This window comes from Scyliorhinus torazame, chromosome 4 (genome assembly GCF_047496885.1).
Source record: "Scyliorhinus torazame isolate Kashiwa2021f chromosome 4, sScyTor2.1, whole genome shotgun sequence".
NCBI classification, from domain to species: domain Eukaryota; kingdom Metazoa; phylum Chordata; class Chondrichthyes; order Carcharhiniformes; family Scyliorhinidae; genus Scyliorhinus; species Scyliorhinus torazame.
The window spans coordinates 222,539,589-222,562,441 of NC_092710.1; the positions used below are offsets into that span (position 1 = coordinate 222,539,589).

The 22,853-nt window shown below is 54.7% G+C and overlaps 1 protein-coding gene across 3 annotated transcripts in view; it reads left to right on the forward strand.

Moving 5' to 3' along the window:
• The window catches only part of cep85l (centrosomal protein 85, like), a 447,302-nt gene that overhangs the window by 54,297 nt on the left and 370,152 nt on the right, over positions 1–22,853 (forward strand). For all 3 annotated transcript variants that reach the window (XM_072499390.1, XM_072499387.1, XM_072499389.1), the window contains exon 2: positions 3,970–4,131. In XM_072499390.1, the coding sequence (XP_072355491.1) occupies positions 3,970–4,131 (162 nt within the window). The remainder of the gene's footprint in view (positions 1–3,969; positions 4,132–22,853) is intronic.

The following is a 22,853-nucleotide window of genomic DNA, read 5'->3' on the forward strand; positions in this document are numbered from 1 at the left end:
AAGCATAGAACCATAGAATCCATCCAGTGCAGAAGGAGGCCATTCGGCCCATCAAGTCTACACCGACCTTCCTATAGACCACCTTAGTCAGGCCTAATTCTCTGCCCTATCCTGGTAACCCCACCTAACCTTTGGACACTAAAGGGCAATTTAGCATGGCCAATCCACCTAACCCGCACATCTTTAGACTGAAATGAAACCGGAGCACCTGGAGGAAACCCAAACAGACACAGGGACAATGTGCAAAATCCACACAGACAGTATCCTGAGGCTGGAATCGAAACTGGGTTCCTGGTACTGTGAGGCAGCAGTGCTTACCAGTATTTCCAGATTCCAGGCCACTTGCACCCATGTAGGAGCGAGGAATGGATTAGTCTTGCCCACCCTTACAAAAACAAAAGAAAATACACAGGTTTGCGTGAAGTTGCACACATCATGCAAAACGCAACAAAGGGCCAAACCCAGGCAAAGGCAAAACCATAATTATAACGAAAGGAGAGGAAGAGAGGGCCGGCAATAGTAGCAGTGTGTTCAGACTATGGTCAGGCCCACCGGGAATCCCAAGGCAGAAAATAAAATTAGGACGAGCGAAAAACAGACCCACCCGGCTATCCCACCAGATGACAATAACCACTAGTATAGAAGAGCACAGCCCACTCAATCAATAAAAGGGGGTTCAACCTCCCTCGTGAGGAGCCACAGGGCATCCTGTATGCCTAGGCACAGCAAACAATCTATCTCTTCAACAAAATGGTCAAGGATTGGCCAAACCCACCTCGGCATGTACCGTCACTTAATTCCTCCGATTCTAATAGCTCGAAGGGAAAAAGACCCTCAAAAATCACTCCAACTTCAAGGAAAAGCCAGGATTCACATTCTACCAGGGCCATCAAAGGAGCCAAGCACGATATTTAAATTCTAAATAACAAAAGACAAAGTAAAGACTCAATACGGTTAGCTCTAACCACCCAACTCCACACCAACTAACCACCCATCACCCTGCCGTGACTCCACTGATCTTCATTATAAACGAGCTCCAATGATTACAGCACATAATAAAAGAAAAGAGGAAAACTGTGCACAATCCACGTTTCACATAATTGGCTCAATATGGTATTTGTTAGATCAGGATAACAGATTACTGTCTCTCTCGTGCTCACACCTCGCACTCCCTTAGGAGAAAAGACAACAGCAAATAATCAACAACATAATCGCAAGGGAGTGACGTCAGGATTATTGAAAAACTGCAGGATAATAACACCATCTATGTTGCTCGAAAAGGCCATGACAAGATTAAACACTTCTCAGGATCTCTTGAGGATACCAACTAATTAAGCACCTTCATTTCCACCATGCTGCCGTCCCATGCCCAAGCAATCCACAGCCTAGGCCCGGCGGTGAGGGGGGCTTATTCGATATGCTCGGCCGCCACCAACCCCTCACAAGTAGCATTGAAAACAGGATAATATAGGGCCAGTGGTCGGGGGACCTGACCAACCCCAGGCCGCGAAGATGAGATACACTGTGCTCCGTCAAACCTGATATTCCTAGACACCAGTTCAAGATTTCTCAAGCATAGAAGCCAATTTTCAAACTTAATCAGGAACTCGTCTTCCGCTCCTCACCAGGGACCGGACTCACAGACACTCCTTGCCCGGCCCATACCTCCTGAACCCGGCAGATAGATAACACAACATGCAGCAGCATCTCAACGAATCGAAGGTGGGCCCTCACCCAGGAAAGTGCTCAAAGGAATGTAAGGGGATGGATTCGCTGTTTGGAAGACTAAGTCCCCACGCCGGCGTGAAACCGGTCGTCTTTTACGCTAGGAAAACTGGCGCAAAATGGCCACTGATTCCCCTTTTTGCTGGGGGCTAGCAGCCAGGCAGCGTAGAGCTCACAGCTCTAGCTGATACGGCCCTGAGCATTTCTGGTTCCATGGCCGCGCATGCGCACAGCGGCGACCTGCAGCGTCCATGCCTTGCTTCATGGATGATTCAGCCCGCGGACGGGAAAAGTAGTGCTCCCCTTCGGCTGCTCACGTGCCCTGGACCGCCCACCCACAGTGCCCCCAGCCCCGAATGAAGCCCCACTGCCCGCGGATCGGCTCTCCCCCCGACCGCGACGTTCCCGAACGGTGTGAGAACACGTAACCCACGGTGTTGGGAACTCGGCCGGTCGGGGCTGGAGCATCGCAGGGCTTGCCTGAGGCCTTAGATACTTGGTACGCCACACTCCTAACGTACGCCACTTTTCAAGGGGTGGAGAATCTGAAAACCGGCATCGCTACCGATTTTGGCATCAAAATGGATTCTCTGCCCTGTCGCCGAACACGATTTTGGCGTTGGAGGGGTGGAAAATCCAGTCTAAGGATTTTCTCCTGCGACTCTACCATTCCGCCAAGGATAGCCCCCAGTTCCTGAAAGCAAGCTCCAAAGACCTGCACTATGAAGCCGAGAGCCTCATCTAGGTCAACATTCTCAATGGTGATCATCATCCTAATGCACACAGCACTGCCGAGGTGAAGACTAGCTCATCAGCAACATCGCCATTCAAACCTGGCCCCAAATAAGCCCACTCCAACCACCACAGTCAAACGAGGAGTCTCTATGACTTAACTCAGCTCCTCATCACAAACCTCCAATCAGGATCAACCAGGGATATAGTGTAAGACACATATTCCAAAATAAAGACATGTATTCATCAAATTAGTTTATGGTACCAGTCTTAACTAACCTGAATTTATTTTACTTGCCCAATCGCGGGCCAGGCCACCGTGGGGGCGCCTCCCGGGGCCAGATCCCCCAGCCCCCCCCCGAGGATCCCGCAGGCCGCCCATGGAGCCAAATCCCGCCAGTAAGTACCTGTTGTAAATTACGCCGGCGGGACCGGCCGAAAAAGGGCGGCCACTCGGCCCATCGCGGGCCGGAGAATCGCCGGAGGTGAGGTGGTGGGGAAGAACTGGAGTCTGGGCTGCTGCCTCCTGAAGCAAGCTCTAGGCAGGGAGATGCCAAGGCAGCCAGGTTAAAAGACATGCCTCTATTTGCTGGGACATCAGCCCACTTATGGAAATGAGTTTGAGGCCCTCTAACATTTGCCCCCATCTCCCTTAATTCCCCACACCCTCCCTCACCCTCATACCCCATACCCCTTCACTTGATATCCATGATATACAAAACTCATGACTACTATAATAACATTGGGAAGTCTTTGAGAAGTCCACAAATTTGTAAAGGTAATTAAACTGTACTTACAGATCCACTTGAAAACAAAAATCCTCCTAACTGTTCAGAAATTGGTCAATATAACCAATCTCATATTTCTATTACCAATGTGTCAACAATCCTGCTAAGTTGAATTCATTAATCAGTTAGGAACTCAGCCAAGCATTCCTGATGAGATTCCATTGAACAACTGTGCCAACAAAACTTCCATATGTGAATAAATTAAAGTATTTTAAGACAGTCAAACTGATGCTGAGCTGAAATCTAAAGACAGGGAAAATTCACCCATCTGTTAAAACTTTGAAGCAGCCAAACAGATGGATCAGTTGAAATTCAGCGTGTCAAACGGTTTCTATCTCCAAAACTAGATATCCCCATGGTTAGTTACACTCCTCCCAATACTGCATATGCTGAAAATTCTCATTTTAAAATTAAAACTTCGTTACTGCAACTGTAACAAATTTCCAGAACAAACCTCCTACATTGAAAGTTTGACAATATTCGCCTTGTGAACAGCTATAGAGCAACTTGGAAAGCCTACCTTTAAATCAAATGCTTCAAAAATAATTTGAAGCAAAAGTCTGGTGAGCGTTTTGGAGGAATTGGACATAAATGTTCAGAATATTAAGTAACTTTCATGAAAATGGAAATTATTTATTCTATTAATATATTTCTTCATGCAATATTAAAGTGTTTGCAAAGTCTATCAGCATTTTAACAAATGATTGGATTTGTCACTGTGCAGGCCCTGATGCCCCCCCCACAGGATGGGTTCCAGGTTGTGAAGGTGTGTGGCGGGCCCCCATACCACTGACTAGTGTCCGGCAAAACAGCAGCAGAAGATTCAGCACTACCTCCAACAGTGGCGATACTGGAATAGACACGTCAAGTTCAGACAGCATAGAAGGTGGGGTGAGATTCTGAACTAGCTGAGTGTGAAATGTCTACTTTAACTTGTGCATTGATGGTTATGGGTGAGAGTAGCTCTCATACAGATGTTGTTGGTACTTCTGAACATATTACTGCAGCCGCATGTCACTATTAAATTAGAAGTAACATGTTACATTTCTCAGATGTCTCAGTATTTCACAATGGCTTACAGTACTTAGAGATATACCAGCTGTTATTATGTAGGTAAATGCAGAAAGGTATTTGAAAGTTGAGTTGTTACCCAATGTGCACTTTAGCTTGTTCCTAATATTAGAACTAAAAATTGATAATTTGAATGATCCGGCGGGACAGAGTGGCGTGAACCACTGGGGCGCCGGGCCGCCCCAAAGGTGCGGAATCCTCTGCACCTTCAGGGGCTAGGCCGGCCCCGGAGTTGTTTGCACCACGCCATCCGGCGCGGAAAGGGCTTGGTGCCATGCCAACCGGCGCCGAAGGGCCTCCACCGACCGGCGCAGGTTGGCGCATGCGCAGGAGTGTCAGCGTGTGCTGGCGTCATCCCAGCGCATGCGCAGGGGGGTTCATCACGTCGGCCATCGCGGGCTGTTACGGCGGCCGACGTGGAGCAATGGAGTGCCCCCATGGCACAGGCCCGCACGCGGATCGGTAGGTCCCGATTGCGGGCCAGGCCACCGTGGGGGCACCTCCCGGGGCCAGATCCCCACGCACCCTCCCCGAGGAACCCGGAGGCCGCCCGTGGAGCGAGGTCCCGCCGGTAATTTCCTGTTGTAAATTACGCCGGCGGGACTGGCCGAAAACGTGCGGCTACTCGGCTCATCGCGGGCCAGAGAATCGCCGGTGGGGCCACTGCTATAACGGCCCCCGACCGGCGCGGCACGACTCCCGCCTGTGCCAAATCCCCGGCGCCGGAGAATTTGGCAGCCGGTGGGGTCGGGATTCACTCCGCCTTTCGCCGATTCTCCGACCTGGAGCGAAAGTCTCCAGAAACGGCGCAATGTCCGCCGAATGGCGCCCAAAACGGCGCAAATCAGTCGGGCATCGCGCCGCCTCAAAGGTGCGGAATGCTCTGCATTTTTGGGGGCCGAGCCCCAACCTTAAGGGGCTAGGTCGGGGCCGGACGAATTTCCGCCCCGCCAGCTGGCGGAAAAGGCCTTTGGTGCCCCGCCCGCTGGCGCGTAAATGACATCTCCGGGCGGCGCCGGCGCGGGAGCGTCAGCGGCCGCTGACGGCATTCCCGCGCATGCGCAGTGGAGGGAGTCTCTTCCGCCTCCGCCATGGTGGAGACCGTGGCGAAGGCTGAAGGAAAAGAGTGCCCCCACGGCACAGGCCCGCCCGCGAATCGGTGGGCCCCGATCGTGGGCCAGGAGGGGGCACCCCCCGGGGCCTTATCGCCCCGCGCCCCCCCAGGACCCCGGAGCCCGCCCGCGCCGCCTTGTCCCGCTGGTAAGATAGGTGGTTTAATCTACGCCGGCGGGACAGGCATTTTAGCAGCGGGACTTCGGCCCACCTGGGCCGGAGAATCGCAGGGGGGGGGGGCCCGCCAACCGGCGCGGCGCGATTCCCGCCCCCGCCGAATATCCGGTGGTGGAGAATTCGGCAGCCGGTGGGGTCGGGATTCACTCCGCCTTTCGCCGATTCTCCGACCCAGCGGGGGATCGGAGAATCCCGCCCCTTGGGTGAAATTCTCCGGAAACGGCGCGATGCCCAACTGATTTGCGCCGTTTGGGCGACCGTGGCGAAGGCGGAAGGAAAAGAGTGCCCCCACGGCACAGGCCCGCCCGCGGATCGGTGGGCCCCGATCGCGTGCTAGGCCACCGTGGGGGCACCCCCCCGGGGCCAGATCGCCCCGCGCCCCCCCCCAGGACCCCAGAGCCCGCCCACGCTGCCTTGTCCCGCCGGAGAATCGCGGGGGGGGGCCCGCCAACCGGCGCGGCGCGATTCCCGCCCCCGCCGAATATCCAGTGGTGGAGAATTCGGCAACCGGCGGGGGCGGGATTCACGCCAGCCCCGGGCGATTCTCCGACCCGGCAGGGGGTCGGAGAATCTCGCCCCTGATTCTTAATATCCATTTTAGCGTGTCCACAATATCGAGATTCAAATGTCTGAAGCTGCATGATTATTCACTGGTAATAACTCTTGCATGTAACAAGTGGATTTACAATATTAATTGCAACTTGGGACATTTTATCCTGCACTTTCAAAGCTGAATCAAATATGAGAGATTATCTTTGTACATTGCTGTTCCACAATCTTTTTCAAATGTTAAGGGATAGCACTGGATTACTGACTCATTCTGACCACCAATAAATCCACAACTGTGCTGTATGAATTCAGTACAGTAGAATGAGAACCTATAGTTAATTTTACATTGAATGAGGACTGCATGGGCAAAATTCTCCGTTTTCGGCGGAAAGTCCGCCGATTGGCGCAAAAAACGGCGCAAATCCGACTTGCGACACGTCGGAAAAATGGGTCGATAGTCTCCGGCCCGAAATGGGCTAGCAGCGACGTAACGGGATCCGCGCTTGCGCAGTGGTTCACGCCGTGCACCGTCATACGCGCCACACGGCGTGACGGCTCATAAGGCCGCGCTGCTCCCCCCCACCCGACCGGAACACCCGACCGCAACACCCGACTGGATGTCGGGCCGTCGCTCAGCCCCGAGGTTCGAGTCACGGGATGTGAAGGCACTCCTGGACGCGGTGGAGCAGAGGAGGGACGCCCTGTATCCCGGGCACGGCCGCAGAGTTGCCCCACGCCACAGCCGGCGTCTGTGGAGGGAAGTGGCAGAGGCCGTCACCGCTGTCGCCCTGACACCACAGACAGGCACCCAGTGCCACAAGAAGGTGAACGACCTCGTCAGAGCAGGCAGGGTGAGCCTCCCCCATATGCCCCCTCCCCTATATCCCCCCTCCCCCATATCCCCCCCTCCCCCATATCCCCCCTCCCCCATATCCCCCATATCCCCCTCCCCTATATCCCCCCCTCCCCCATATCCCCCCTCCCCCATATCCCCCCTCCCCCATATCCCCATATCCCCACTCCTCCATATCCCCCTCCCCATATACCCCCCTCCCCCATATCCCCCCTCCCCATATCCCCCCTCCCCCATATTCCCATCCCCATATCCCCCTCCCCATATCGCCCCTCCCCATATCCCCCCTCCCCCATATCCCCCCTCCCCATATCCCCCCTCCCCCATATCCCCCTCCCCATATCCCCCCTCCCCCATATCCCCCCTCCCCATATCCCCCCTCCCCATATCCCCCCTTCCCCCACATCCCCCATATCCCCCCTCCCCCATATCCCCCCTCCCCCATATCCCCCCTCCCCATATCCCCCCTCCCCCATACCCCCCTCCCCATATCCCCCCTCCCCCATATCCCCCCTCCCCCATATCCCCCCTTCCCCATATCCCCCCCCATATCCCCCTCCCCATATCCCCCATATCCCCCCTCCCCCATATCCCCCCTCCCCCATATCCCCCTCCCCATATCCCCCCTCCCCCATATCCCCCATATCCCCCCTCCCCCATATCCCCCTCCCCCATATCCCCCCTCCCCCAAATCCCCCATATCCCCCTCCCCCATATCCCCCTCCCCCATATCCCCCCTCCCCCATATCCCCCCTCCCCCTCTCACTGGAACGAAGGAGGTTGAGGGGAGACCTGATAGAGGTATACAAAATTATGAGGGGCATTGACAGAGTGGATAGTCAGAGGCTTTTCCCCAGGGTAGAGGGGTCAATTACTAGGGGGCATAGGTTTAAGATGAGAGGGGCAAGGTTTAGAGTAGATGTACGAGGCAAGTTTTTTACGCAGAGGGTAGTGGGTACCTGGAACTCGCTACCGGAGGGGGTAGTGGAAGCAGGGATGATAGGGACATTTAAGGGGCATCTTGACAAATATATGAATAGGATGGGAATAGAAGAATACGGACCCAGGAAGTGTAGAAGATTGTAGTTTAGTCGGGCAGTATGGTCGGCACGGGCTTGGAGGGCCGAAGGGCCTGTTCCTGTGCTGTACATTTCTTTGTTCTTTGTTCATATCCCCCCTCCCCCATATCCCCCCTCCCCCATATCCCCCATATCCTCCCTCCCCCATATCCCCCATATCCCCCCACCCCATATCCCTATATTCCCCTCTCCCCATATCCCCCCTCCCCCATATCCCCCCTCCCCCATATCCCCCCTCCCCCATATCCCCCCTCCCCATATCCCCCTCCCCCATATCCCCCATATCCCCCCTCCCCCATATCCCCCCTCCCCCATAACCCCCCTACCCCATATCCCCCCTCCCCCATATCCCCCATATCCCCCCTCCCCCATATCCCCCCTCCCCCATATCCCCAAGTGAATCCAGCCCTAACCTTAACCTCTGCAATGCACGCGCAACCGATGGCGTGCATTCATATACCTGCCTAACACTGTTGCCTTTTACCCCTGCCCCCCCCCCCCACAGGAGAAGCGCGCACACAACAACAGGGAGCATGTGAGGACTGGAGGAGGGCCCGCTGATGAGAGGCCACTGACCGTACACGAGGAAAGGGCCCTGGAACTGGCTGGCGGACCTGAGGACCGGGAGGTTGCTGATGCAGAGGTCGGGGGTGTACTAGCGAGTGAGCCACCGACAGCCCGTCCCCATATCCCCCCTCCCCTATATCCCCCTCCCCCGTATCACCTGATCACTGCCTGATGTCTAACCATGCATGCTTCATTGTGTATCGCAGGACCAAACGTCGAGGCACCCATCCCCGCAGATGCAGACCGCCCTCAGGATGCCCCTCGGAGACCACAGGAGACGGAGAGACCCGCACCCTCCAGCATGCGACGCCCTCAGGATGACCCTCGGAGACCACGGGAGACGGAGAGACCCGGACCCTCCAGCATGCGACGCCCGCAGGATGCCCCTCGGAGACCACGGGAGACGGAGAGATCCGGACCCTCCAGCATGCGACGCCCGCAGGATGCCCCTCGCACACCACGGGAGACGGAGAGACCTGGAGCAACAGGGAGACGACACCCCCGTCACGTGCGGGAGCGACCACCCAGCGACGAGGGGGGCAGCCACAGGCCCCCGTCACATCCGAGCCAGGACACAACTACCCAGGACACCACTACCCAGGACACCACTACCCAGGACACCACTACCCAGGACACCACTACCCGGGACAGCACTACCCAGGAAGACGAAATACCGGACAGTGACTCAGAGTGGATGGGTGGAGACGAACCCCCACCCCAAAGTGCCATGGACTCAGAGTGGGACGAAGAGCACGACACAACGCCACTGCTGTCACCAACACCCTCCACCATCGCAGAAACACTCACCACGGTTGGGCACTTTAGTGATGAGGCGTCTGGTACACTCACTGGTGCGCACAACACAGCCGTCCCGGTACAGCAGGTGGAGGTAGGAGCAGCAGAGGGACCGGGCGGTCGGAGGGCAGCCCAGCCCAAGCGAACATCTGCCGCCCAGATGGATCCCGGGTTCCTGCAGTTACCACACCCACACATAGATCCGATGCAACCACCGACCCGGAGACGAGCGAAGAGGATGACGGGCGGCTTGCGGCGGCTGCGGTCGCAGGTGGAGCAGTCCACCCGCGTGCAGGAGCTGGGAGTGGTGCCGGTCATGCGTGCCACCCAGGCCGACACCGCACGGCTGGCGTCCGCGGTGGAGGCAATGGGTGCGACGGTGTCAGACATGGGGAACGGTTTGCGAGGCCTGGGGCCTTCCGTGCAGGCGGCGTCTGTGGCCCAGGAAATGGCTGCCCTCTCACAGGAGGCCATGAGCCAGTGCCAGCGCCAGATGGCAGAGGCGCTCAACGCCATAGCCCAGTCTCAGCAGGCCATAGCCCAGTCTCTGCAGGCCATGGCCCAGTCTCTGCAGGCCATCGCTGAGGGCATCGGCGCCAGTGGCCATGTCACAAACAGGGTTTGCCAACCCCCTGGGCTCCATGGCTGCAAACCTGCAGACCCCTGTCGATACCAGCACGGGCCTCCAGGACTGGCAGCGCCAGATGTCGGGGGCGCGTCGGATGGCCAGTCCGTTCGCATCCCCCACCCATGTAGAGGCCTGGGGGCCATCGGGCACCCCGAGGGAGGAGGAGGTGGTGTGGTCCGTCCCGGCTCCCTCTGTAGGGGAGGTCCCGGTACACCGCGACACCACGGACTCCCCCCCTTCCGTCCCAGGTGCATCGGGTGGGCAACGGGCAGGACAGGCTGGCAGCTCGCCATCCCAGTCGCCCGGGCCGCAGCCTGGCCCATCTAGGCCAGGACGCCCCAGGAAACGGCCGCCAAAGGGATCCAGTGTCAGAGGGCAGGAATCACAGGAGTCCACCTCCAGTTCTGCTGTACCGTCTGGGGAACCACGTAGACGTAGTCAAAGGGCCCGTAAGGCCAAACAATTAGACACTGAGTAAGTTGGCACGGGTGCAGGGCACAGATGAGTTTTAGGGGCTAGGGCACGTGCATGAACTCCTTTGGTTATTAAAGTCAATGTTACACCTACCGAAGCTGCCTTTGTGCTCTGTCCAAAGTATGCGGGGGTTTCATGTACGTTGAGCGCAAGTGTGTGTGTGAGGGGTGGTCTTACCTCAGCCCCAGGTGAGTCTGCCCCCTTCCCCCTGGGCCGCCATCAACATCCCCCGGGCAGAGGACGGGACCGTGCGCTGCAGTGTCACAGCCGCATGCAGGGATGGTCCGGGTGGATGGTGGTACTGTGGCCATGGGTCAGACATAGTCCAACGATGTAGAGCCAGGAGCTCATCGCAGGTCGGGTTGTCATCATCCTCCATGGCCTGTGATAGACACGCGTCCACCCGCAACTGTGTGAGCCCGGCCCGTTGTGCCGCAGGTGGATCGGCAATGGGGGGGGTGGGTGGTGTGCATGCGGGTGGGGTTGGGGAGGGGGGTGAGGGTGCTGGGTGGGTGGATGGGTGGGGGGTGTGGGTGGTCGGCTGTTGCCATGGTGTGCGGTCTGTGGCCATACTACCCGATTCCCACGCCCATCTAGTCAGTGAAGCGGGCGTCTATCAGTCTGTCCCGTGCCCGCTGGGCCAGCCGGTAACGGTGGACAGCCACCCGCCTGTGCCTACCCCGTCTGCCCTGACCATTGCCCCCATCCCCCTCATCTGGGGAGGACTGTGCCTCTTCCTGCTGCTCCTCCACTCCGCCCTCCTCTGCCTGCGGCACATCGCCCCTCTGCTGGGCTATGTTGTGCAGGACGCAGCACACCACAATGATGCGGCCGACCCTATCTGACCGATACTGGAGGGCGCCCCCAGAGAGGTCCAGGCACCTGAAACGCAACTTCAGCACGCCAAAGCACCTCTCGATCACTCCCCTTGTCGCTACATGGGCATCATTGTAGCGGTTCTCCGCCTCATTGCGTGGCCTCCGTATAGGCGTCATCAGCCACGATCGCAATGGGTAGCCCCTGTTGCCCAGCAACCAGCCCCTCAGCCGGGGATGGCGTCCCTCGTACATGCCGGGGATGGATGACCGCGACAACACGAATGAGTCGTGTACACTGCCTGGGTGATGGGTGCAGACGTGCAGGATCATCATGCGGTGGTCGCAGACCACCTGTACGTTCATCGAATAGGTCCCTTTCCTATTAGTGAACACGGCCCTGTTATCTGCAGGTGGCCGCACGGCGACGTGCATCCCATCGATCGCGCCCTGGACCATGGGGAACCCGGCCACGGCAGAGAAGCCCACGGCCCGGGCATCTTGGCTGGCCCGGTCCACGGGGAAGCGGATGTAGCGGTGCGCCATGGCATATAGGGCATCTGTCACTGCCCGGATCACCGGTGCACCGATGTCTGCGATATGCCGGACAGGTCCCCACTCGGTGCCTGGAATGACCACGTTGCATAAAGGTTCAGGGCCACCGTAACCTTGACGGACACGGGGAGAGGGTGTCCCCCGCCAGTGCCATGCGGTGACAAGTGTGCCAGCAGGTGGCAGATGTGCGCCACGGTTTCCCGGCTCATCCGGAGTCTCCTCCTGCATTCCCGGTCCGTGAGGTCCTGGTATTACTGCCGAGGCCGGTACACACGGGGCGCCCTCGGGTGCCTCCGTTGCCGTGGGGCCGCGACGCCCTCCTCCCCCTCCTCGTCCTGTCGGTCAGGTGTCCCTCCAGCCTGGGCGGCTGCGCCTGCGCCGTCTCTCTGGCACGCTCCTCCTCCTCCTCATCCAGGGCAACATAGACATGAGCGGCTGCCACCACGGCGGCCAACATCGCTGGATGATCTGAAAACATGACGGCCTGGTGGGGGGGAGGGGAACGACGACATGTCATCATTGCCCATATCCCCTCCTCCCCACAGACAGGTGGCATGGACCGCATGGGTCCAACTGTTGGAGGCTGGCACCTGGCCAGGTGGACCAACTCATTTGCCCCCCCATCCCCCTCCTCGGCACGGACCCCCCCTCCAACCTCCACCCCAGCACGGACCCCCCCCCCCCCCAACCTCCACCCCAGCACGGACCCCCCCCAACCCCCAACCTCCACCCCAGCACGGACCCCCCCCCCCCCAACCTCCACCCCAGCACGGACCCCCCCCCCCAACCCCCAACCTCCACCCCGGCATGGCACGTACCCCCCCCAACCTCCACCCCGGCACGGACCCCCCCCCCCAACCTCCACCCCAGCACGGACCCCCCCCCCAACCTCCACCCCGGCACGGCACTGACCCCCCCCCCAACCTCCACCCCGGCACGGCACGGAACCCCCCCCCAACCTCCACCCCGGCACGGACCCCCCCCCCCAAACCTCCACCCAAGCACGGACCACCCCCCAACCTCCACCCCAGCACGGACCCCCCCCAACCTCACCCCGGCATGGACCCCCCCCCCCCCCAACCTCCACCCCAGCGCGGACCCCCCCCCAACCTCCACCCTGGCACGGCACGGAACCCCCCCAACCTCCACCCCAGCACGGACCCCCCCCCCCAACCTCCACCCCAGCACAGACACCCCCCAACCTCCACCCCGGCACGGCACGGACCCCCCCCAACCTCCACCTCAGCACGGCACGGACCCCCCCCCCAACCTCCGCCCCGGCACGGACACCCCCCGAACCTCCACCCCAGCAGGGACCCCCCCCAATCTCCACCCCGGCACGGCACGGACCCCCCCCCAACCTCCACCCCAGCACGGACCCCCCCCCAACCTCACCCCGGCACGGACCCCCCATCCACCTCCCCGGCATGGACCCCCTCCTGGCACTCCCCCGGAGCCCAGCCTACTCTAACCACCCCCCCCGCCGCACACACACACACACAACCCGAGACACACCTCTCCTCACGCATTCAGACTGCGGCCACGCCATTGCCTGCCCAGAGCCAACCCCCCAGGCCGTCACTCACCTCCACGCTGGTCGGCGTGAGCCTGGAGCACCGGGTCACGCCGATGAAAAGGAGGTTTAATTTACGTCGACGTGAACGGTCATCACGTCGACGGGAGTTCGGCCCATCCGGAAGGGAGAATATCGGCAGGCCGAAAATCGGCTGCCTTGCGCAGACCCGTGACATTCTCCGCGGCAGCGGCGACATTAACGCCCCGCCGACTTTTCTCCCTTCGGAGACTTCGGCAACCGGCGGGGGCGGGAATCATGGCGGCCAACGGCCATTCTCCGACCCTCTGGGGGGTCGGAGAATGACGCTCCAATTAACTGATATGCAATGTGGCAAGATGGTGTTTATTATTTGTGTGGATAACTACTCACATTCCCTCAAAAAATTGTTTATTGACCAAATTGTTGAATATATATTATTATGATATAGAGTGGGAAAAGATGCTTTAATGTGTAAACAGCAAACCTGGCCATCATAAACATAATAACTTATTTGGGGCAGCACGGTAGCACAGTGGTTAGCACTGATGCTTCACAGCTCCAGGATCCTAGGTTCAATTCCCGGCTTGGATCACTGTCTGTGCGGAGTCTGTACGTTCTCCCCCATTTTGCGTGGGTTTCCTCCTGGTGTTCCGGTTTCCTCCCATCGTCCTAAGATGTGTAGGTTAGGTGGATTGGCCATGCTAAAATTAGTGTCCAAAAAGTATAGGTGGAGTTACTGGGCTATGGGCATAGGTTGGAGGTGTGGAGCTCTAAGTAGGGAGCTCTTTCCAAGGGCAAACTCGATGGGCCGAATGGCCTTCTTCAGCATTGTAAATTCTATGATTCTATAATTCTATGAACAGGCCAGTGCAGTTTAACAAGCATCATTATTGTATTTATTAATTAATAGCACCATCATTTTCATATCTCCTGAACAGTTGAACCAATTTCTGTTCCCATGGTTTAGCCTGTGGATTATTCAGCAGTTAGAGTCCTTTGAAAAAGTTGATGAATAAGCAAAAATTTGGTAAAATTCTAAATACGCAATGTTGAGTGTGGAAACCAAACAGCATTGTACAGATAGGTTTTTCTTGTCAGGGAAAAGGTTGAATAAGTTCTGAAGTACATAATTAATGCAAATGTAGGTGTATTTAAATTAAACTGTAATTGGAGTAGTGAAAGAAATGTGTATAAATCCAGTGTGAAACAATGTCCAATCAGCTTTTTCTCTTTCAAATTTTCTGATGTTCTTAAATTGGAAGACTATCAGGGCACACATGTGAATGTGGTCAATCTGCTAAACTGGGGTTGATCAATTCAATGCAGTACTATATAGAACATAGTGGCAGAGCTCACAATGCTGCCACACATGGCGAGTGTACTATTTTAGCAATTTTCTTGTCTCCAATCTGACTGTACTAACTGTCGTGTTATTCACCCTGGCATAACACGGACTGCAACACGATGCAGTGAAATGATCAAGCATACACCAAACATAGGCGTTGGTTCAATAAGATTTATTAAACATCAGTAACGAAGCACACAGCTGCCTGTGGGTTGACTCTCTACTACTCTAAGTAAACTAACATTAACTATCTAGACCAGGCTAGCTCTGATCCACGTGTAGAAGGTGTTGAATGATTTGTACACCCTGACTGTCACTACAGTTGTCACCAGTGGAAAGAGGCAGAGTGCCGATGCCTCGTGTGTTTTATAGTAGGAAGCCCACTTTGGTGTTCTGTCTGGTGATTGGTCGTGTTCTGTTCTGTATGTTGATTGGCTCACCTGGGTGTCTGTCACTGCCTGCTTTTACCTCATGATGTGCATGGGTGCATATTATGACATCTCCCCTTTTAAAAAAAAAATTGTCAGCTGCTTAGAGCATATACGACATATTTACAAAAGTAACTATATACAGCAATTGGTGAGTGAATGGATATGTACATGTAAGGTGCCTAGCATGCAGAAACATACCAGTATATATACAAAGGAACTATTTATAAGTTCAGTCGTTGGGGCTATCGTCGGATTCTTGTGGACCGCCTGAGAGGTGGAGACGGGGATGATGGTGTCTTGACAGGTTGGCATGCAGCCATATTGGTGGCCTCGTGGAGCGAGGTATCCAGATAAGGCAGAACGACATCTGGGAACGTGAGATCTGGTGGTGGGCAGGCAAGTTTGTGTAGTGCCCTTCTGTTGCGCCTGACAATAGATCCATCAGCCATGTGAACCACAACCGACCTGGGACCAGCCTGTCGAACAACAACAGCTGGAGCTGACCAGCCTCCACCAGGCAACTTGACGCGACCAGCGTCCTTCGGAGAGAACACGGGCAGATCAGTAGCATGAGCATCATATGTCAGCTTTTGCCGGGTTCTGATCCGCTGCATCTTTTGCAGCACTGGAAGGTGCTCTAGGTCAGGTACGTGAATGGCCGGAACAGTCGTTCGCAGGTTACGATTCATAAAGAGCTGTGCCGGAGACATACCATTGGACAGACGGGTTGCCCTGTACGCCAGAAGAGCAAGATTAAAGTCCAAAGCTGAGTCTGCAGCCTTACAGAGCATCTGCTTCACGATAAGGACCCCTTTTTCGACCTTCCCATTAGATTGCGGGTAATGCGGGCTCGAGGTGATGTGCTGGAAGTGGTATTGCTTTGTAAAGTTGGACCATTCTTGACTATAGAAACAGGGACCGTTGTCGCTCATGACCGTGAGCGGGATTCCATGCCTGGCAAATGCCTCCTTCCAGGAATTTATGACAGTCCTGGATGTTAAGTCAGACAGTTTCACTACCTTGGGGTAACTGGAGAAGTAATCAATTATCAGGACGTAGTCACGCCCGTTGGCGTGAAAAAGGTCAACTCCGACCTTAGACCACGGAGAGGTCATGATCTTGTGCTGCTGGAAGACATAACGCTCGAAGCTTTTCAAGGAACTTGGTCTTGTCCTCACCGTCAGCAAAAGTGAGAGAATTGAAGATTTGGATGGCCTGGTCCCCTGCGAGTTTGGTGGTGTGTGGAATTTAATCGGGTAGTAGGACAGTGCATGGGGAATCCACCAAATTCCTGCCTCTGCCGGAATTAAATCTATGGTGGGAACGCTCTTGGCCCAGTTAAGTACCTGAATTCGGCCGGCATTCCGGAAAGAGGTGACGTGGGGCTCTCATTGGCTCTCATCAGACAGTGGGCAAGACTGCCATACACTCATTTAATTTTGCTCACATACTCTGTTCTGTTGTTCACAAGGTCCCAGCCACCTTGTTGTGCTCACTGTGACATTATCAGTCTGCCCTTCCAGCTCCTTTGAGGACAACATTTTTAAAAACCTAGGTGTTCACAGTGCGATTTTTCGGCCATCGGATGCACTTTCGAGGCCCGAGGCCTCAAGGAAAAGACTGATTTTCTGCTTGAAGACCCGCTAGTTGGCGCCAAGGTTCCCGGAGATCTGGAGCTGTGGAGGTGCCTGGATCTGTTCCATGCAATGAATTCTCGAAGGTAAATTACTTAGAAGCAGAAGCCACTCCTGGTATCATGTTGTGTCATTCACCCTGGGGTAACACGGACTGCAACACGATGCAGTGAAATGATCAAGCATGCACCAAACATAGGCGTTGGTTCAATAAGATTTATTGAACTTCAGTAACGAAGCACACTTGGTGGGCACCGATCGCGGGCCACCCCACATCTGAGAAACCCCCGGTGCAGGATCCCCCCTTGCCCCCCCCCGCAGGCCCCCCCCCCCCCTAGCGTTCACGCACCGCTCACAACTACAGCGACCAGGTGTGGACGGCGCCGGGGGGAACCCGCCATTTTGGCCTGGTCGCTCGGCCCATCCGGGCCTCAGAATAGCGGGGGTGCCGGAGAATCGCCATTTCCGGTGTCTCCGGCGATTTTCCGGCCTGCGGCCCGCGAAACTCGACCCGGCCGTTCCCGCCGCTTGGGAGAATCGCTGGAGGGCGCCGGACCGGTGTCCCGGGGAATTTTGGCGGCCCAGGCGATTCTCCCAACCGGTGTGGGAGTGGAGAATCGCGCCCTCTGACTTTCATAAAGTTGCTGTATTTGCACATGAATTCCCTTTAAACCTGGCACAGAAACATAAGTCTTTAAATTAATCATGTAATCACCCTTGTAATGGCATGTTAATTGTCAACTACTGCCAGTTCGCCTCTCTTGCCCAGAAAAATGAATTCTGCAAATATAAGCCCAATGCATCATTTGTACAGACTTGAATTGTTTTCGGAGATCTAAAAGAATATTTTTTTGAAGAGCTTGCTTTTCCTATCTGCCTCCTTTTCACACTCTCTCCCTGCAATCTCCCTTTCCCTTTTATTTCTCTATGTTTTGATTGGACAGGGAATTAATCCATCATAATTCACGCTCTTCCTCAGTCCACCCTCTGATTTATTCAAGACTGCGTTTGAAGAGTTTTGATTGAAAACAGAGTCAGGTGCTGTGGGAGACAAAGAGGAAAGTTGTTAAGGCCACAGTCAGATCATCCATGATCTTTTTGACTGGGAGAACAGTCTCAATGGGCCAATTGCCCAACTTCTGCTCCTATTCCTTTAACCTTATGAATTAAATGTCCACCCCCATGGCGAGTTTGGTGGTGTGTGGAATTTAATCGGGTAGTAGGACAGTGCATGGGGAATCCACCAAATTCCTGCCTCTGCCGGAATTAAATCTATGGTGGGAACGCTCTTGGCCCAGTTAAGTACCTGAATTCGGCCGGCATTCCGGAAAGAGGTGACGTGGGGCTCTCATTGGCTCTCATCAGACAGTGGGCAAGACTGCCATACACTCATTTAATTTTGCTCACATACTCTGTTCTGTTGTTCACAAGGTCCCAGCCACCTTGTTGTGCTCACTGTGACATTATCAGTCTGCCCTTCCAGCTCCTTTGAGGACAACATTTTTAAAAACCTAGGTGTTCACAGATAAGCCTAACTAACAGGGCGTATTACAATATGTCCCACTCCAGCAAAATCTGACTCAATGAGGCAAACAGTAAATTGGCACACAAAAATGAGGTAAATGACCAATTAATCTATTTTAGTCATGATGATTGAGGGAGAATGTCATGGGATTTTTATATCCAACTAAACCAGTAGAAAGGATGTGTTTTGATGTCTAAGTTCAAAGAAGGCAGCTCTTGTTGTGCCACACAGCAAAAGGCAAGTCAACAATTACAACAACAGCAACAATTTATATTTATGTAGTGCCTTTAACTTAATAAAAGTCCCAGGGTGTGTCACAGGAGCATATGGCAAAGTACGGCATAAGCACATAAAGTGATATGCCAGATGACGAGAAGCATTTTTTAAAAGCTATGATTTAATGGGGTGTCTTAAAGGAGGAAAGTGAGATGGAGATGTGTATGGAGGGTATTTCGGAGCTTTGGGCCTAGGCAGAAAAGACATGGGGCGGGATTCTCCGCCTCGCGCCACCAATAACAGAGTTCCTGATGCGGCGAAGAATCTAGCTTCAGGATGAAAATGGCACTGGCGCTAGGTGACGATCATTAAGACCATGTATGCCAATGGCATCCAGCTCTACCATTCCACCATCTCACCAGTCCCTCCAGTGTTTTTCTGTGCTGTCAGGGTGTTGGCTATCATTCAGTCATAAATGCACCACAATTTATTCCAGTTAAATATTTAAATGATTGGAGCCATCGTCCCCCCCGTCCCAAACTCAAACTTGTCATCAGCAATGCATCATTAGACACTTCACGGCATCTTCTCTGCCAAGGGTCTGTGCCCATTTAGAGATCCACGAGAAGTTTTAAAGGGGTCTACCAAACATTCAGATTATATTTTAAATCATTTCACATTAAATTAATTTTTCTTTATAATCAGGGATATTAATGTCGCTGGCTTGGTTTCCCGGAACTAGTTCTCCTTCAGTGGACATGTGGGCAAATAATTGATCCCCTCCAAGATTGAATTTTTCATACATTGTGTCTATAGAAGAGATCATTAAGAAGTCTTACAGCAAGTTAAAGTCCAACACGTTTGTTTCGAGTCACTAGCTTTCAGAGCACTGCTCCTTCCTCAGGCGATTCGCCTGAGGAAGGAGCAGTGCTCCGAAAGCTAGTGATTCAAAACAAACCTGTTGGACTTTAACCTGGTGTTGTAAGACTTCTTACTGTGCTAACGCCAGTCCAACGCCGGCATTTCCACATTATAGAAGAGATGATGAGGTCGGTTTGTGCAGAGGCAGCTTGCTGGCCTGCTGGGTGAAAGACACAATGTTGTAGATCCAGCCATGTATTTACCTTTCAGCATTGCATTAGTGCTGCAAAACAGACTTCAGGAGAATTGAGTTTTACTCTAGTAACCAGTTTATTAAAAAAGAAGTATTAATTTCTGAATGTGTCAGACCAATGTAGTGAGAATCACTAAGCATCTTACTTTGACATGTGCACAACGGTTTTGTGTGTCTTTCCGCAGCACATTTCCTGTTAATACTACACACTAGCTTGCTTCCGGGTGCGGCGATGACCAGCTAAGTCGCACTTTTCGGCAGCTCCCGGTGGAACGGACTTTTGGGCTCTTAATAGGAGCCCCATCAGCAATTTTAACGGCAAATAACACTGTGCGGTAATCCAGAAGGGAATCCCCCCTGGACACGGATGGAAAAAAGAGAGGAAAGTAGCCGGATTTGCGGTGGATCCTCGAGCAGCGGCCAGGAAGGCAGGCACAAAGCAAGATGGCGTCGGAAGGAGACAGTTTAATATGGGGCCCTGACCAACAAGAGTTCCTGCGACGTTGCGTAGATGAACTCAAAAAGAAGATGAAGAAGGAGCTGTTGGCCCCGATATTACAAGCGATTGAGGGGCTAAAGGAGGAGCAAAAGACCCAGGAACAGGAGCTTCGGGTCGTGAAGGCAAAGGCTGCTGAGAATGAGGACGACATACAGGGCCTGGTGGTGAAAACGGAGATCCACGAGGCACAACACAAAAGATGTGTGGAAAGGCTGGAGTTGCTGGAGAACAATGCGAGGAGGAAGAACTTAAGGATTCTTGGTCTTCCCGAAGGTGCAGAAGGGGCGGACGTCGGGGCATATGTGAGCACGATGCTGCATTTGTTAATGGGATCGGAGGCCCCGACGGGTCCGCTGGAGGTGGAGGGAGCCTATCTGGTTATGGCGCGAAGACCGAGGGCTGGAGAAATTCCTCGAGCAATAGTTGTGAGATTCCTCCGATACAAGGACAGAGAGATGGTCCTCAGATGGGCCAAGAAAACTCGGAACAGTAGGTGGGAGAATGCGGTGATCCGCGTGTATCAAGATTGGAGTGCGGAGGTGGCGAGAAGGAGGGCAAGCTTTAATCGGGCCAAGGCGGTGTTGCATAAAAGGAAGGTCAAATTCGGAATGTTGCAACCGGCAAGACTGTGGGTCACACATCTAGGGAAACACCACTATTTCGAAACGGCAGACGAGGCGTGGACATTTATTGTCGAGGAGAAGCTGGAGTGAGCGGGCCAGAAAAAGAACGTTTGGGACAAAAGTGGGGGGGTGAATTTGTGGGATGAAGGGGGGGAAAGGGGGAAGAGAGGACTTCCCAGATTGTTAAACCCGCGGCCCTGTAACTTCTCTCTCTTCCCCATGTCGTGGGGGAGGGCGTGAGGGAGGATGAGGTGCTGTGGGCGCCGGCCATTGGGGGCGGGGCCAAAAGGGGAAGCACGGGCTTTGTTCCCGCGCTATGGTAATCATGGCGGGAACAGGGAAGCAGGAAGGAGGGGGCCTCGCACAGTGTGAGCCGAGGTCACGGGGGGAAGCCGAGGTCGGCCAGAGTTTGTTGACTTCTGGGAGCAACATGGGGGGTGCAATTACGCTAGCTTGGGATCTAGCGGGGGGGGGGGTTAACTGGGTTGCTGCTGCTGGGGAGAAGGTATGGGAGGGGGGGGTCGGGGCGGGGGGGCGCCGCCTGGGGGGGATACAGCTACGTGGGAACCGGGTGAGGAGCTGGATTGAAAAAGGAAATGGCTAGTCGTCAGGGGGGGGGGGTAAAGAGCCCCCCAACCCGGTTGATCACGTGGAATGTGAGAGGGCTGAATGGGCCGATTAAGAGGGCACGGGTACTCGCACACCTAAAGAAACTTAAGGCAGATGTGGTTATGCTTCAGGAGACGCATTTGAAGCTGACAGACCAGGTTAGACTTCGCAATGGATGGGTGGGGCAGGAGTTTCATTCAGGGCTAGATGCAAAAAACAGGGGGGTGGCCATACTAGTGGGGAAGTGGGTAATGTTTGAGGCAAAGACTATAGTGGCGGAAAGTGGGGGCAGATACATGATGGTGAGTGGCAAACTGCAAGGGGAGGCGGTGGTATTAGTGAACGTGTATGCCCCGAACTGGGATGATGCCAATTTTATGAGGCGTATGTTAGGACGAATCCCGGACCTAGAAGTGGGGAAGTTGGTAATGGGTGGAGACTTTAATACGGTGCTGGACCCAGGGCTGGACAGATCGAGGTCCAGGACTGGAAGGAGGCCGGCTGCAGCTAGGGTGCTTAAGGATTTTATGGTGCAGATGGGAGGAGTAGATCCCTGGAGATTTAGTAGACCTAGGAGTAAGGAGTTTTCGTTTTTTTCCTATGTACATAAAGTATTTTCATGAATAGATTTTTTTGTTTTGGGAAGGGCACTGATCCCAAAGGTGACGGGGACGGAGTACACGGCTATAGCCATCTCGGATCATGCTCCACACTGGGTGGACCTGGAGATAGGGGAAGAAAAATAACAGCTTCCACCCTGGAGAATGGACATGGGATTATTGGCAGATGAGGGGGTGTGTTTAAGGGTGAGGGGGTGTATTGAAAGGTACTTGGAAATTAATGATAATGGGGAGGCACAGGTGGGAGTGGTCTGGGAGGCACTGAAGGCAGTGGTTAGAGGGGAGCTGATATCTATTAGGGCACATAAAGGAAAGCAGGAGGGTAGGGAAAGGGAGCGGTTGTTGAAAGAACTGCTGAGGGTGGACAGACAATACGCGGAGGCACCGGAGGAGGGACTATACAGGGAAAGGCAAAGGCTACATGTAGAATTTGACTTGTTGACTACGGGTAAGGCAGAGGCACAATGGAGGAAGGCACAGGGTGTACAGTACGAATGTGGGGAGAAGGCGAGTAGGTTGTTGGCCCACCAACTGAGGAAAAGGGGAGCAGCGAGGGAGATGGGGGGGTGAGAGATGAGGAGGGAGAGATGGAGCGGGGAGCGGAGAGAGTGAATGGAGTGTTCAAGGCATTTTATGAAAGATTATATGAAGCGCAGCCCCCGGAAGAGAAGGAGAGAATGATGTGCTTTCTGGATCAGCTGGAATTTCCTAAGGTGGAGGAACAGGAGAGAGTGGGGCTGGGAGCACAGATTGAGACGGAG